Source organism: Pristiophorus japonicus, chromosome 13, assembly GCF_044704955.1.
Source record: "Pristiophorus japonicus isolate sPriJap1 chromosome 13, sPriJap1.hap1, whole genome shotgun sequence".
Classification (NCBI taxonomy): domain Eukaryota; kingdom Metazoa; phylum Chordata; class Chondrichthyes; family Pristiophoridae; genus Pristiophorus; species Pristiophorus japonicus.
The window spans coordinates 157,707,129-157,723,313 of NC_091989.1; the positions used below are offsets into that span (position 1 = coordinate 157,707,129).

The 16,185-nt window shown below is 46.6% G+C and overlaps 1 protein-coding gene across 2 annotated transcripts in view; it reads right to left on the reverse strand.

Moving 5' to 3' along the window:
* Nucleotides 1-15,524, reverse strand: part of LOC139278331 (carbohydrate sulfotransferase 6-like) — a 100,014-nt gene extending 84,490 nt beyond the window's left edge. The window contains exon 1 of one of the 2 annotated variants that reach the window (XM_070896994.1): nt 15,391-15,524. In XM_070896994.1, coding sequence (XP_070753095.1) covers nt 15,391-15,513 — 123 coding nt within the window. In that variant the 5' untranslated portion in view covers nt 15,514-15,524. The remainder of the gene's footprint in view (nt 1-15,390) is intronic. The other variant, XM_070896995.1, reaches the window with a different exon arrangement.
* Between the last annotated feature and the right edge of the window lie 661 nt (nt 15,525-16,185).

Sequence of the window (16,185 nt, forward strand, 5' to 3'; positions counted from 1 at the left end):
AGCAGTGACAGGATCGATCCAAGTCAGCATGGATTTATGAAAGGGAAATCATGCTTGACAAATCTTCTAGAATTTTTGAGGATGTAACTAGTAGAGTGGATAAGGGAGAACCAGTGGATGTGGTGTATTTGGACTTTCAAAAGGCTTTTGACAAGGTCCCACACAAGAGATTAGTGTGCAAAATTAAGGCACATGGTATTGGGGATAATGTATTGACGTGGATAGAGAACTGGTTGGCAGACAGGAAGCAAAGAGTGGGAGTAAACAGGTCCTTTTCAGAATGGCAGGCAGTGACTAGTGGGGTGCCACAGGGTTCAGTGCTGGGACCCCAGCTATTTACAATATACATCAATGATTTAGATGAAGGAATTGAGAGTACTATCTCCAAGTTTGCAGATGACACTAAGCTGGGTAGCAGTGCGAACTGCGAGGAGGATGCTAGGAGGCTGCAGGGGACTTGGACAGGTTAAGTGAATGGGCAAATGCATGGCAGATGCAGTATAATGTAGATAAGTGTGAGGTTATCCACTTTGGTGGAAAAACCAGGAAGGCAGATTATTAACTGGTGACAGATTAGTAAAAGGGGAGGTGCAACGAGACCTGGGTGTCATGGTGCATCAGTCATTGAAGGTAGGCATGCAGGTACAGCAGGCAGTAAAGAAAGTAAATGGCATGCTGGCCTTCATGGCTAGGGAATTTGAGTATAGGAGCAGGGAGGTCTTACTGCAGTTGTACAGGGCCTTGGTGAGGCCTCACCTGGAATATTGTGTTCAGTTTTGGTCTCCTAATCAGAGGAAGGACATTCTTGCTATTGAGGGAGTGCAGCGAAGGTTCACCAGACTGATTCCCGGGATGGCAGGACTGACATATGAAGAAAGACTGGATCGACTAGGCTTATATTCAATGGAATTTAGAAGAATGAGAGGGGATCTCATAGAAACATAGAAAATTCTGATGGGATTGGACAGGTTAGATGCAGGAAAAATTTTCCCGATGTTGGGGAAGTCCAGAACCAGGGGTCACAGACTAAGGATAAGGGGTAAACCATTTTGGACCAAGATGAGGAGAAACCTCTTCACTCAGAGAATTGTGAACCTGTGGAATTCTCTACCACAGAAAGTTGTTGATGCCAGTTGGTTGGATATTTTCAAAAGGGAGTGGCCCTTATGGCTAAAGGGTTCAGGGTGTATGGAGAGAAGGCAGGAATGTGGTACTAAAGTTGCATGATCAGCTATGATCATATTGAATGGTGGTGCAGGCTCGAAGGGCCGAATGGCCTACTCCTGCATCTATTTTCTATGTTTCTATGAAGGCACTGTATTAGAGTATGTGGGTGTTGCTAAGCCTTCAAAACATGACTGCACAGAGGCAGAGGGCTACACCCAGGTTCTCAGATGACTCCCTCCATATGCTTATGAGAGCACGCAGGGAGATCCTCTTCCCTTCTGATGGGTGCAAGAGACCTCCCCAGGAGACCAAATGAGATGGAGAGGAGGTGAACAGCAGGGATGTTGTGAGGAGAACCTGGGTGCAGTGCCAGAAGCACTTCAAGATCTCATTAGATTAGGAATGGTGAGTACGAAGCCACACTCAATTTCATCCTGTTGTGCCTCTCATCACATCCCCATCACTCTGCCTTCCCAACCCTACCCCTGCACATCATTACCCACACCAACATACCTTGCATGTCCACCCATCCCCCTTCCTATCTATATGTAATCACATTCCCATCTGTCTTACCACCCCTCACACTCAACCTCATCCTAATGCACTCATATCAAGTAACACCACAGAATGAGTCCATTTGGCATTGGCACCCCACTCACTCATAGTCACACTCTACAGATATAACTCATCCATTCCTTAAACTCATTCCATCACTCTCACTCAAATTTCTCTCCTTGCAGGAGAAGAAACCCACAATAAGAGAGAGGGAGAGAGAACCGGAGTTGGCCTCCCATCATTCTCCACGTTAACTGCAGTAGAGGACATTGTCCTAGGCATATCAGGAGTTGCAGAGCAGCTGGCAGTGGGAGACGGAGAGAGGGGGACATCGCAACAACCTGGTGACAGAATTACATCTCATACAGCAACATGGCATACACCAGTCACTCATATGGGGACTGATGTCAGCCGCCAGCGAATGTTCATCACATGCATATTGTTACCCAATCTTGATATGACATTTTTAAATCATCTCGTTACTCTCCCACAGGTCCATCAAGAACCCTCCCCCCATTGTGAAGGAAGATGACCCAACAGAGGAGCCTCCAACTTCTGAGGGTGCACCGTAGGCAGACATAAGTGCACCCAGCACCAGCGCAGATATGCAGACCTTGGTAGGTCCCACGTGAGATAGAGTGATAACTTGGTGTGTCACAAGTGAGCAAGAGGAGATGGTGGAGACTGGGACAGTGGTGGTGAGTCCTTGCCAGAGCGTACAGGACGTTCCCAGCTCTGCTCAGCTGCATGCAGACGCTGAGCTTCGGGGGCCATCAAGAAAGAGAGCGCTCCTGGGAGGTGCAGGAAGAAGTGCAGGAGGCTGTGACATGTTTTGCGACCGCGATGTCTGCAAATATTCAGATAATGGAGGAGTCCATCTCCAACATGAGCACCAGCGTGTCGTAGGTGATGGCAACTGTATGCTCTCCCATGGAAAGGATGGCCACATGCGTGGAGCAGCTAATGCACCACTCACATGAGCACATGCTAACTATGGAGAATAGATGGCAATCGATGGAGAATAGATTGCAAAAGCTCATAGACCTCCTCTCGAGGAGGGATGGCAGCGTAGACTTGGATCTTCATGGCCCCACTGCTGTGTAGCAAGGTGCTCCCAGCTCCTTACTAGCAGGGAAGTGTAGGTGGCCGAGCCTGGCCCCTGCACAGTCGCAAGAGGAGCTGACTTTGATGGGGCCATCCAAAACCCAGAGGATGTCCGTCAAACGTGTCTATGCTGTCGCAGCAGAGAAGTTAGCAGGCTGCCTCCACCTCTGCTGAAGCCTCGTAGAAGCAAGCATAAGAAAAATATGACACACAAGTAGATGCACAAGGATAAGCACTTGCACGTTTTAATAACTATTTGTGTTAAGCTTCCGTTACTCTATTTATTTTCACCATCAATGGCTTGGTCATTGTAGGTATGCTTTATGGTGTTGTTGGGAACTTGGGCAGCATATGGCAGTCATATGAGTGTAATATCTGAAGTTAATTAAATCTGGCCTTGATGAGCCCATCCCTGGCCTCCCAGGCAGCAATGTGCTCAGGTGCTGATGGGATCTGGATTGCAGATTTCTCCTGCTCCTGCTCCTCCTCCTCATCTTCCAGCGGATGCTCCTCTGAAAAATCTGTGCGCTTAGTGCCTTGCTCCTCATGTAGCGCTAAACATCGCTGCTGCACTATGTTTTTCAGTATGCAGTAGACCACATGATTCTGGAGACCCTGGTTGGTGCATACTGAAGGGCACCTCCAGATCTGTCCAGGCATCTGAAGCGCATTTTCAGCATGTCTATTGTCTGCTCTATGACACATCTGGTGGAAATGTGGCTTTCATTATATCTCTCCTCGGTTTCAGTACTTCGTCTCCTCAAGGATGTCATGAGCCACGTCTTCAGTGGATAGCCCTTGTCTCCAAGCAGCCAGCTGGAAAGTGAAGAGCTGAGGGAGGGTGGACTAGCAAAGGACGAAAGAGTCATGACAGCTACCAGGGAATTTGGTGCACACATGCATGATGATCTTCCTATGGTTGCAGACGAGCTGCACATTGAGGGAGTGGAAACACTTGCGGTTGACAAAGACTGCTGGGTGATGATGAGGTGCTCTGATAGCCACATGTGTGCAGTTGATGATTGCCTGCACCCGTGGGAAGCCAGCCAGAGTGGCAAAGCCAAGCGCCCGCTCATTGACACTGGCGTCATCAGTGGCTAAGTTGATGAGCTGGAGTCTGAGCTGCAGACACTGCGACACATCAGGGAGGGGAAGAGTTACCTGGACACTATTCCGGGGGTAGTCACACCCCTTAGGTTAACTAACTCAGATTTGGCTAGCGGTCAAAGACAGGAGGGTGTGACTATGAGTTAGAAAGGTATGGGGACCCAGGAGGTAGTGATGGAGGAGCCTCAGTCCTTGCTCTTGTCCAACAGGTTCGAGGCTCTTACTCCTTGTGTGGATGAGAGCAGGGACTACAGGAAGGATGAGCAAACTGACCACTGCACCGTGATACAGGGGGCATTCAAACAGGGGGAGGAAAAAGAAACATTGTAATAGTAGGGGACAGTATCATTAGGGGGATAGATACAGTTCTCTACAGCCGTGAGCGTGAGTCCTGAAGGCTGTGTTGCCTGCCCGGTGCCAGGGTTAAAGACATCTCCTCAGGGCTGGAGAGGAACCTGGAGTGGGAGGGGGTAGATCCTGTTGCCGTGGTCCTTGTGGGTACCAACGACGTAGATAGGACAGTCAAGAAGGTTCTGCTTAAGGGATTATGAGCAACTAGGGGCCAAACTAAAAAGCAGAACCACAAAGGTAATAATCATTGGATTACTACCCGAGCCACAAGCAAATTTATATAGGATAAATAAGATCACAGAGCTAAACTCGTGGCTCAAAGACTGGCGTGGGAGAACTGGGTTTTGGTTGCTGGGGCATTGGCACCAGTACTTGGCTAAGAGGGAACTGTTCCGTCGGGACGGACTTCACTTGGAACATGCTGGGGCTAGGGTCCTTGCCAACTGAATAACTAGAGCTGCAGAGAGAGCTTTAAACTAATTAGTGGGGGTGGGGGGAAGGGTTCAGGTGAGCAGAAACCTAAAAGCTCAAAGAACAAGGTGAAGGCAATAGAGCAGGGTGGCATTGGGGGAAACAAAAACCAGAGCATGACAGAAAGGGACAGAATCTATAAACATAAGAGTGTATCAGAAACTGGGGCCATAGTAGGAGAAAATGGTAAGAAAACACATTTAAAACCTCTATCTGAATGCGCGCAGCATTCATAACAAATTAGATGAGCTGTCGGCACAAATAGTTACAAATGAGTATGATCTGGTAGCCATAACAGAGACGTGGTTTTAAGGTGACCAAGACTGGGAACTAAACATTCAGGGTACTTGACAATTCAGAAGGACAGACAGAAAGGAAAATGAGGCGGGATAGCTCTGTTGATAAAGGATGGAACCACTGCAATAGTGAGAAATGATTTTGGCTCAAATAATCAGGATGTTGAAACAGTTGGGGTAGAGATAAGGAATAATAAGGGGAAAAAGTCACTGGTGGGTGTAGTCTATAGGCCCCCTAATACTAACAACTCTGTTGGTCGGAGTATAAATCAAGAAATAGTTGGGGCTTGTGAAAAGGGAACAGCAATAATCATGGGTGATTTTAACCTTCATATTGATTCGACAAATCAAATTGGTCAGGGTAGCCTTGAGGAAGAGTTCAGAGTTCTTAGACAGGCTAAGTGAGTGGGCAAAAATTTGGCGGATGGAGTATAATGTTGGAAAGTGTGAGGTCGTGCACTTTGGCAGAAAAATCAAGAGCAAGTTATTATTTAAATGGAGAAAGATTGCAAAGTGCTGCAGTACAGCAGGACCTCGGGGTATGTGTGCATGAAACACAAAAGGTTAGTATGTAGGTACAGCAAATGATCAGGAAGGCCAATGGAATCTTGGCCTTTATTAAAAAGGGGATGGAGTATAAAAGCAGGGAAGTCTTGCTACAGTTATACAGGGTATTGGTGAGGCCACACCTGGAATACCGCATGCAGTTTTGGTTTCCATATTTAAGGAAGGATATACTTGCTTTGGAGGCAGTTCAGAGAAGGTTCACTAGGTTGATTCTGGAGATGAGGGGGTTTACTTATTAGGAAAGGTTGAGTAGGTTGGGCCTCTACTCATTGGAATTCAGAAGAATGAGAGGTGATCTTATCGAAATGTATAAGATTATGAGGGGGCTTGACAAGGTGGATGCAGAGATGTTGTTTCCACTGATAGGGGAGACTAGAACTAGGGGGCATGATCTTAGAATAAGGGGCCGCCCATTTAAAACTGAGATGAGGAGGAATTTCTTTTCTCAGAGGTTTGTAAATCTGGAATTCACTGCCTCAGAGAGCTGTGGAAGCTGGGTCCTTTGAATAAATTTAAGACATTGATAGACAGTTTCTTAACCAATAAGGGGTGATGGGGAGCGTGCAGGGAAGTGGACTTGAGTCCATGATCGGATCAGTAATGATCATATTAAATGGCGGAGCAGGCTCGAGGGGCCGTATGGCCAACTCCTGCCCCTATTTCTTATATAATTGGCTGACTTGTGAAACATAGCACGGTGACCTGTGTGATGCATCTATGGGTGCCCGACTATACGATGCTACTGGTAAGGCATGTCCACCTGATCCTGTGGGCTGCATGTCTTGTTCCAGCAAGCTGCAAATGTCTGCGACAACCTGGCATGATAGCCGCGGCCTCCTTTGACACTGCTGCTTCGTTGTGTTGAGGAAGCTCATCCTCTGCCTGTATACCCTGTGTTGGGGGTATTGCCTCCGGCGCGGTGCAGCCCTGGTTGATGCCCTCTGTCCTGTGGAGCATCTGGTTGTTGAGGAGAAGGTTGGTGGTGTTGTTGTTTCTGCTGCTGGTGTGCCTGCTGCTGCTGGTTTGGGGGCTCATCGTGGTCAGATTCTGAGGACCAAGGTGAGACAATATAAACGGCACCCATGCCGATGTAATAGATGGCAGGTCAATTAGAGATGTCAGAAGCAATCTTTCAATAGTGTGATATGTTGTAGCAAAGAGGTGACAGTGGTTCCCGAATTTGCTGAAAAGACTTCCAACCTCTAGAAAGCTAAATCTGTGCTGACAATGCACTCGGCAACAGCATCGACCTTGGGAAAGTAACCAGTTGTCGGGTGGGAGTATTTATTGTGCTTTACATGCTATGCACAAATGAGTTACATCAATGACCACTGAGCTTCTGCCTCAGGATCACAGATGTGGTTCCCGAACTGTGTGATTCCCATGGTCATGCAGTGAAATTTCAAGGATAGGATTAAAAGGAGACTTAAGAACATAAGAAATAGGAGCAGGGGTAGGCCATTTGGACCATCGAGCCTGCTCTACCATTCAATAAGATCATGGCTGATCTGATTTTGGCCTCAGCTGCACCTCACTGCCCGCTCCCCATAACCCTTTACTCCCTTATCGCTTAAAAATCTGTCTATCTCTGCCTTAAATATATTCAATGACCCAGCCTCCACAGCGCTCTGGGGCAGAGAATTCCATAGATTTACAACCCTCTGAGAGAAGAAATTTCTCCTCATTTCAGTTTTAAATGGGCTGCCCGTTATTCTATGTCCCCTAGTTTTAGTTTCTCCTATGAGTGGAAATATCCTTTCTGTATCCACCTTGTCGAGCCCCCTCATTATCTTATAAGTTTCAATAAAATCACCTCTCGTTCTTCTGCACGCCAATGTGTATCGATTCAACCTACTCAATCTATCCTCATAAGTCAACCCCCTCATCTCCGGAATCAACCTAGTGAACCTTCTCTGAACAGCCTCCAGTGCAAGTATATCCTTCCTTAAATATGAAGACCAAAACTGTACGCAGTACGCCAGGTGTGGCCTCACCAATCCCCTGTACAGTTGTTGCAGGACTTCTCAGCTTTTATACTCTATCCCCCTTGTAATAAAGGCCAACATTCCATTTGCCTTCCTGATTACTTGCTGTACGTGCATACTAACTTTTTGTGTTTCATGCACAAGGACTCCCAGGTCTCTCTGTACTGCAGCACTTTGCAATTTTTCTCCATTTAAATTATAATTTGCTTTTCTATTATTTCTGCCAAAGTGGATAACCTCACATTTTCCCAAATTACACTCCATCTGCCAAATATTTGCCCACTCACTTAGCCTGTCTATATCCCTTTGCAGATTTTTTGTGTCCTCCTCACAATTTTCTTTCCCACCCATCTTTGTATCATCAGCAAACTTGGCTACATTACACTCGGTCCCTTCATTAATATAGATTGTAAATAGTTGAGGACCCAGCACCGATCCCTGCGGCCAACCAGAAAATGACCCATTTATTCCGACTCTCGTTTTCTGTTAGTTAGCCAATCCTCTATCCATGCTAATATATTACCCCCAACCCTGTGAGATTTTATCTTGTGGAGGCACCTTATGTGGCACCTTATCGAATGCCTTCTAGAAATCCATTGGTTCCCCCTTATCCATCCATTAACGGTCTGACAACAACTTAATAATTATCTAAACTAGGTTGGCCACCTCTGCCGTTTGGGTCGCAGTCGTGCTGGCAAACGTGCCCGAGTAAAAGGCGGAATGAGGGCGGGTTCCCGACCCGCTCCCATCTATTTAAACTTTTAGGGAGCAATGGGGAACAAAGAAATGGCAGACCAGTTGAACAAATACTTTGGTTCTGTCTTCACGAAGGAAGACACAAATAACCTTCCGGATGTACTGGGGGACCGAGGGTCTAGTGAGAAGGATGAACTGAAGGATATCCTTATTAGGTGGGAAATTGATGGGATTGAAGGCCGATAAATCCCCGGGGTCTGATAGTCTGCATCCCAGAGTACTTAAGGAAGTGGCCCTAGAAATAGTGGATACATTGGTGGTCATTTTCCAACAGTCTATCGACTCTGGATCTGTTCCTATGGACTGGAGGGTAGCTAATGTAACACCACTTTTTAAAAAAGGAGGGAGAGAAAACGGGTAATTATAGATTGGTTAGCCTGACATCAGTAGTGGGGAAAATGTTGGAATCAATTATTAAAGATGAAATAACAGCGCATTTGGAAAGCAGTGACAGTATTGATCCAAGTCAACATGGATTTATGAAAGGGAAATCATGCTTGACAAATCTTCTGGAATTTTTTGAGGATGGAACTAGTAGAGTGGACAAGGGAGAACCAGTGGATGTGGTGTATTTGGACTTTCAAAAGGCTTTTGATAAGGTCCCATAAAGAGATTGGTGTGCAAAATTAAAGCACATGGTATTGGGGGTAATGTACTGGCGTGGATAGAGAACTGGTTGGCAGACAGGAAGCAGAGAGTCGGGATAAACGGGTCATAGAAACATAGAAAATAGGTGCAGGAGTAGGCCATTCGGCCCTTCGAGCCTGCACTGCCATTCAATAAGATCATGGCTGATCATTCCTTCAGTACCCCTTTCCTGCTTTCTCTCCATACCCCTTGCTCCCCTTAACCGTAAGGGCCATATCTAACTCCCTCTTGAATATATCCAATGAACTGGCATCAACAACTCTCTGCGGCAGGGAATTCCACAGGTCAACAACTCTGAGTGAAGAAGTTTCTCCTCATCTCAGTCCTAAATGGCCTACCCCTTATCCTAAGACCATGTCCCCTGGTTCTGGACTTCCCAACATCGAGAACATTCTTCCCGCATCTAACCTGTCAGAATGGCAGGCAGTGACAAGTGGGGTGCCGCAGGGCTCAGTGCTGGAACCCCAGCTATTTACAATATACATTAATGATTTGGATGAAGGAATTGAGTGTAATATCTCCAAGTTTGCAGATGACACTAAACTGGGTGGCAGTGTGAGCTGTGAGGAGGATGCTAAGAGGCTGCAGGGTGACTTGGACAGATTAGGTGAGTGGGCAAATGCATGACAGATGCAGTATAATGTGGATAAATGTGAGGTTATCCACTTTGGGGGCAAAAACACGAAGGCAGAATATTATCTGAATGGCGGCAGATTAGGAAAAGGGGAGGTGCAACGAGACCTGGGTGTCAAGGTACGTCAGTCATTGAAAGTTGGCATGAAGGTACAGCAGGCGGTGAAGAAAGCAAATGGTATGTTGGCCTTCATAGCTAGGGGTTTTGAGTATAGGAGCAGGGAGGTCTTACTGCAGTTGTACAGGGCCTTGGTGAGACCTCACCTGGAATATTGTGTTCAGTTTTGGTCTCCTAATCTGAGGAAGAACATTCTTGCTATTGAGGAAGTGCAGCGAAGGTTCACCAGACTGATTCCCGGGATAGCTGGACTGACATATGAGGAGAGACTGGATCGACCTGTATTCACTGGAGTTTAGAAGGATAAGAGGGGATCTCATAGAAACGTATAAAATTCTCACGGGACTGGACAGGTTAGATGCAGGAAGAATGTTCCCGATGTTAGGGAAGCCAAGAATCAGGGGACACAGTCTAAGGATAAGGGGTAAGCCATTTAGGACTGAGATGAGGAGAAACTTCTTCACTCAGTGAGTTGTTAACCTATAGAATTCCCTGCCGCAGAGAGTTGTTGATGCCAGTTCATTGGATATATTCAAGAGGGAGTTAGATATGGCCCTTACGGCTAAAGGGATCAAGGGGTATGGAGAGAAAGCAGGAAAGGGGTACTGAGGTGAATGATCAGCCATGATCTTATTGAATGGTGGTGCAGGCTCGAAGGGCCGAATGGCCTACTCCTGCACCTACTTTTAATGTTTCTAGTCCCGACCCGCCTCTAATCCCACACGCATGGCAGCAGGAAAATTCCAGCCGATGGGTCGAATGGCCTCCTGTATAATAAATTTCTATGATTCTATATAGTGAAGTGCTCCAAGAGCGAATCTTCATGTTTAGGAAGTACTGGGGTGCTCTTTACACCTCCAATCAAACAACACAAGTGTTTTTTCCCTGGACAGCTTTTCATGCATCGACTCCACTAAAAGCTTCACATGCCATGTGATCGATTACTTGCTTCATGCACCTGTCATCACTCCCATTATAGTTTTCCTCCTGACACCTGGGTGGTATTGTATTCCCTGGCAACCACAGACCATTCTCAGTTTGTACATTTTTTTGAAAGAGAAGACAGCATGACACGTTTCAAGATATTTGGTCTTTTTTTCTTCACTAAAAAAAAGTTTTGGGATTGAGTTACATTTAAGGATTGTGTTTTAAAACAAAAATAAAATTGCACTTTGGGAAAGAAAGGCCGCAGGCTACAGGCATTGAAAATGTATATTAAAGCCAGATGAATCAGTTTGTGGAATGTTACAACTCACAGAGGAATTTTAACTCTCTCCAATTGCTGGGAAATGAGTGGGGGAACAATTAAAATGGAACATCTCCATTCCCGCCATTCCCCATTTTAACGCCACTGGTTTTGGCGGTGAGTGAGACTCTTGCCAGACTCTAGCAGGAGCCTCATTAATAAATACAAATTGCGGTCCCGTGGCATACATGGGGACCTGATGCCATTTTAACCTGCTCCTGAGTGGGGCATCTGCTGCGCTGACACATCGGGTAAAGTTGTCGGGATGCCTACAAGGTCACTGAAGGTAAGTGAAAAAATGTTCCTTTGTCAGGTCAGAAGGAGCAAGAGTACTCCATCAGGCCCCACAAGGAAAGTCCTGGCCTTTGCAGTCCCAAGCTCCCCCTTCCCCAGCCCTGCCATGACACTCTTGGAACATCTGAGCTGTGTGCACAGAGCTGGGAGTATCTGCTCAACACAATGGCTTGTAAACACAATGGCAATGGGAATTTGATAATCTGTTTTTATCAAGCTAAAACTTAATATACTGTTCTTGCTTTAAAACAGCAAGTCAGTGGCAGTTAACAGTTAAGTCAATCAGCTGTAAGTGGGTACCTAACTAGGTGTTAATTGTTGTGGCTGGCTATTGACTGGCTAGTTGTAACTAGGGTGTTGGAGGCCAAGGTCGCCGCTCGCCTGGGGCGCTGGACGGGACTGCTCCGAGTGCTGTCCTACAGGGGTCGAGCGCTAGTCATAAACCAGCTGGTGGCCGCTATGCTGTGGTACCTGCTGGTCACTTTGACCCCTCCCCCTGCATTTGTCGCCAAGATACAGAAGAAGCTGGTGGACTTCTTCTGGAACAACAGGAAGCACTGGGTCTCTGCCGCGGTTTTGAGTCTCCCGCTTAGGGAGGGCGGTCAGTCGTTGGTGTGCGTTAGCACCCAGCTAGCGACTTTCCGTCTTCAGACCCTGCAGAGATACCTTTACATTGAGCCCCCTCCTAGGTGGCGTGCGCTGGCGACGTATTTCTTCCGCCAGCAGCACAGCCTCAACTACGACACGCAGCTCCTGTTTGTGAGCTCGGGGGGCGTCAGGACCGCCGTCCAGCAGCTGTCTGTCTTTTACCAGGAACTCATCAGGGTCTGGAACAAAGTCTCCACCAAGCACAGCTCTCCACCGGCTGGAGTGGCAGCTGTCCTGCAGGAGCCGCTGCTCAGGAATCCGTACCTCCACGACCGAGGTTTTAGGTGGCAGTCGGACGAGAGGGCTGTGGCTGATGAGGTGACCAGGGTCAGGGACCTGCTCAATGGTGGAGGAGCAGGCTGAATGGCGCCAGACATGCTGGCATGGCGCCTAAATTCGGCCGATGCCATCGAGTCACTAAAAACTGCTCTGGGCCCTGACTCTGTTAGGTGTGTCGAGGAGGCTCAAGCACGTGGGGAGATCCCGTCCGAACTGACCCCCGTCCGGACGGAATTCCTCATCGGCGCCAAACCCCGGAACCTCCCTCGGGAGCCGGTGCCTCACAACTTGAGCCGCCTCAGGGAAATCCCCTCCGTGCCTTTCAGTTCTGCACAGAGGGGTTTCCTGTACGGGCTGCTCCTGCACACTCTCAACCTTGCCATCCTCATCTGCAGTCCGGACATGCCATGGCGTACCATCTTGCCGTCCGGAGGAGGCGGGGGTTCCCGATGGAGTGCACTCTACGCGGGAGTCCTCCTACTATTTATCGGGGACTTGGCCTGGAGGGTGGTGCACGGAACAGTCCCATGCAACAATTTTTTGAGCCGGTTCACGGGCTCCCAGGCCGCCTACAATTTCTGCGGTCTGGAAGAGTCCATGTTCCACGTTTTTAGTGAATGTACAAGGTTGCAACCCCTGTTCCATTATTTAAAGGGGCTGCTCCTCAATTTCTGGCTGCACTTCAGTCCCACAGTCCTGATCGTTGGGCACCCTGTGCGGAGGGGAGCGGGTAGGTCCGAAGGCCTCCTCGTAGGACTGCTCCTGGGCACGGCCAAGGGTGCCATCAGCCGGTCCAGGCAGCGGGCGGTCGAGGGGGTCGTTCAGCCCGACTGCCTGCCTCTCTTCCATGTGTACATCCGCGCCAGGGTGTCCTTGGAGATGGAGCGCGCGGTGTCCACTGGTACGCTTGCGGCCTTCCGTGAGAGGTGGGCGCCGGAGGGACTGGAGTGCATTATTACCCCCGGCAACCAAATTTTAATTTGATTTTATATGTTTTAAAGTTTAATTTGTTTTAGCTGCCGGTTTTAGTGTTCCTCTCCCCTTTTATAGGGGGCACTTGTAAATTATGGTTTTACGGCCCAAAAAAACAACAAAAAAAACCCACAAAAATCACCAAAAAAAAAACACATGAAAAGGGCACGCAGATCGGGGGGCACTTGATTTAATGTTTAATTTTGTTTACCCCAAAAGGAGTTGTAACTAGGGTGTTTGACAAAGTTATATATTAGAGGAATATCTGCTGCACAGAGCTGGGAGTATCTACCAAACAGAGTGGCAACAGGAACTTAGTGAGACTGGGAATTCAGTGCCGAGGGGGGAAGGAGGTGCAATGTAATTTAAACCAAGCAGCGACAGAAAACGTATAAATAACCAGAGTAATTAATTTGATTTAAAGGGATTTTGTGAAGCAAAATGATGGGACAGCTAAGCCCTGTTGCTTGCAATTCCTATGCTATGTGAAAACTCTACAGGCAGGGTAGGAAAAGACAGGCAGTGTAGGAATCCTTCAGGAGTGTGGCACACTCAAACCAGTTTTCAGCACTGAATACCAGTGAGGATGATGACACCTTGGGGGAGTGCACTCTGGAGCACATCCATGGCACTGTAGGCACATGACTACACAGGAGGGCACAGCAAAGTGTAAAAATGCAGTGGTCATAGGGGATTGGACAGTCCAGAAGATAAACAGGCATTTCTCCAACTGTTTTGAAGGTGTACTACTGGACTTTAATCAGCAAAAACTGTACAGCTTACCAGCACTGGAAGCTTCCTGTTTCTCTCTCATTGTCCATCTCCAGTTGCCCTTGAGAAGATGGTGGTATCCTTTTTAAGCTAAGATGATCCTATCTGGAGTTAAATGGGAAGAATGCCATCCCCAGTGATGTGTCTATTCATCCTGGTCTTTCCAAATCATACAAATAACAAAGCTGGCTATTCAATTATTGCCTGGAATTCTGTGGATCTGCCTGATGGTATTAGATTACTAGCTCAGTTCCAATGTCCTCATGCTGGGTGGGTCTTCCTGGAGCCAATTTAACATCAAGAGACCCCATTTGTCGCGACTACCACCGCCCTACCCACCCCCCCCACAACCACTACCCCCCACTGACCAAGGAAAATAGGCACTAGTTAATTTTTAGACCACTAAGAAGCACAGGATTGAACGCTCACTAGTTCGGTAGCAAGTTCCAAAAACTCCTAAATGGCACTATGGGCAGCACAGCTCACCACAGAATGTGTGAGTTCTTCATCACTTTTCTTTTGATCATGGTATAGGCATACACCATAGTCCACTGAACTAGTTAAGATGTGGAAATTCTTGCCCCTCTTCAATCCAAAAAAATTGGGCACCAAACATTGGACATTCGATGTGCTCGTTCAGGTACTCTGCCTCCAAATCCCATTGTCCAGCAGTTATTGTCTCAAGCCTTAAAGTTTCTACATCTGATATTTGGCCTTCAGCCTGGTGGTAGACCTATACAGGATATGTTGTGACTGGCCAGCCAGCTTGCTGTTCCATGTTTAAAGTGCCAGGATTACTTTTTACCAAAAGTATAATCCAGATCTCTCTCACGAGGCAAATAAATCCTTTTTCATTACATATCTAGAAGCTCCAACCCATGAAAGAAAACTATGTTTTGAATTATGTTTTACATTCATACATTTCTTAACCCTGCTTTGGGAATTTTGACCTTGCCCTCAAAAAATCATACAGATCCACTAGATTATACATGGGTGGAATGTATCCTCTTCAGAATAGAAGATAGATTTTAATAATTGGCCCCAATATCTCTCCCAATCTGTTGTACCAAGATATTAGAATCAAAAGTCAACAAGCGATGAAGGCAAATCACGTTTATCATGCGTCTGTGACAGTCAATAGGAACATATTTAAATAAATGATGGTGATTCTGTCTGGATACTGGCATGGATAGATATTTGAACAGTTCTTACAGTTGCTGTGTAAATTGAAATATTACATCGTTAATCTGTTAAATATTGTTCAGTTCTGTGACGCAGAAGCAGAATGCAGTGGAATGGTTGCTTTGCAACTCTGTTTCAACACAGACTACAGCAAGCAAATAGGATTTCTGGAGAGGTTGAATTATAAAAGGCAGAGCATTTTAAATCCATATCTAAAAAATGTTAGAAAAAAAATCTTACCTGTAAAATCTTTCTGATCTCAACTGTAAAAGTTTGCAGGCTGAGTAAATGTGTTTCCTTTTGGAGACCAGCAGAGTTTAATTGAAACAATGAGCAGCTTTCAGACGTGGCTATGCTACTCATGAGTCAGGGAAGTTGGGGGACGGACATCGAGTCTGAAAGGTTTTCAATTACCAAATGAGAGGAAAACACTGTGAAACATTGTTTTGGTGTTTGGGGAAGGCACAGACTGTACTAGCCTTGGATAACAGTTATTTATGTTATGTAACTTTCATGCAATCCAGATATTAAAACAGATATTAATATTGTCTAACTTTTCTCTCTATCTGCACCTTTTTAAAATCCTTTCACTCAGTCAAGAAAAGGAGGATTTGCAAATAGGTGTGGGAATGTTTTAATGTTGTGCTAATCACTTAAAGAATGTCCGTGCTGGGGAAAGGAGAAGAATTTTGTTTTCTCTTTTGAAATCCAGTGCCAGCAATAAAGCACTTCCAGGTGAGGTGTGCCATGAATTCGATGCAAACGAAGGCTCTCTCTAATCTGCCACCTTTTACATCAAAATCAAAACCGCCTCCTCCCATAGTGTGTCAGTGTGCTTTTTGTTTCCATCTCCTGCACCAGGCATCCTTATCATCTATAAAGTTCTGACGAAGGATCGTCGACCCGAAACGTTAACTTTGTTTTTCTCTCCAGATGCTGCCTGACCCGATGAGATTCTCTGTTTTTACTATTAATCCTTATCATCTACCTAAGTGAGATTGGCAACCGTGTGCTCCCAACAGAGAGCAGTGCTCG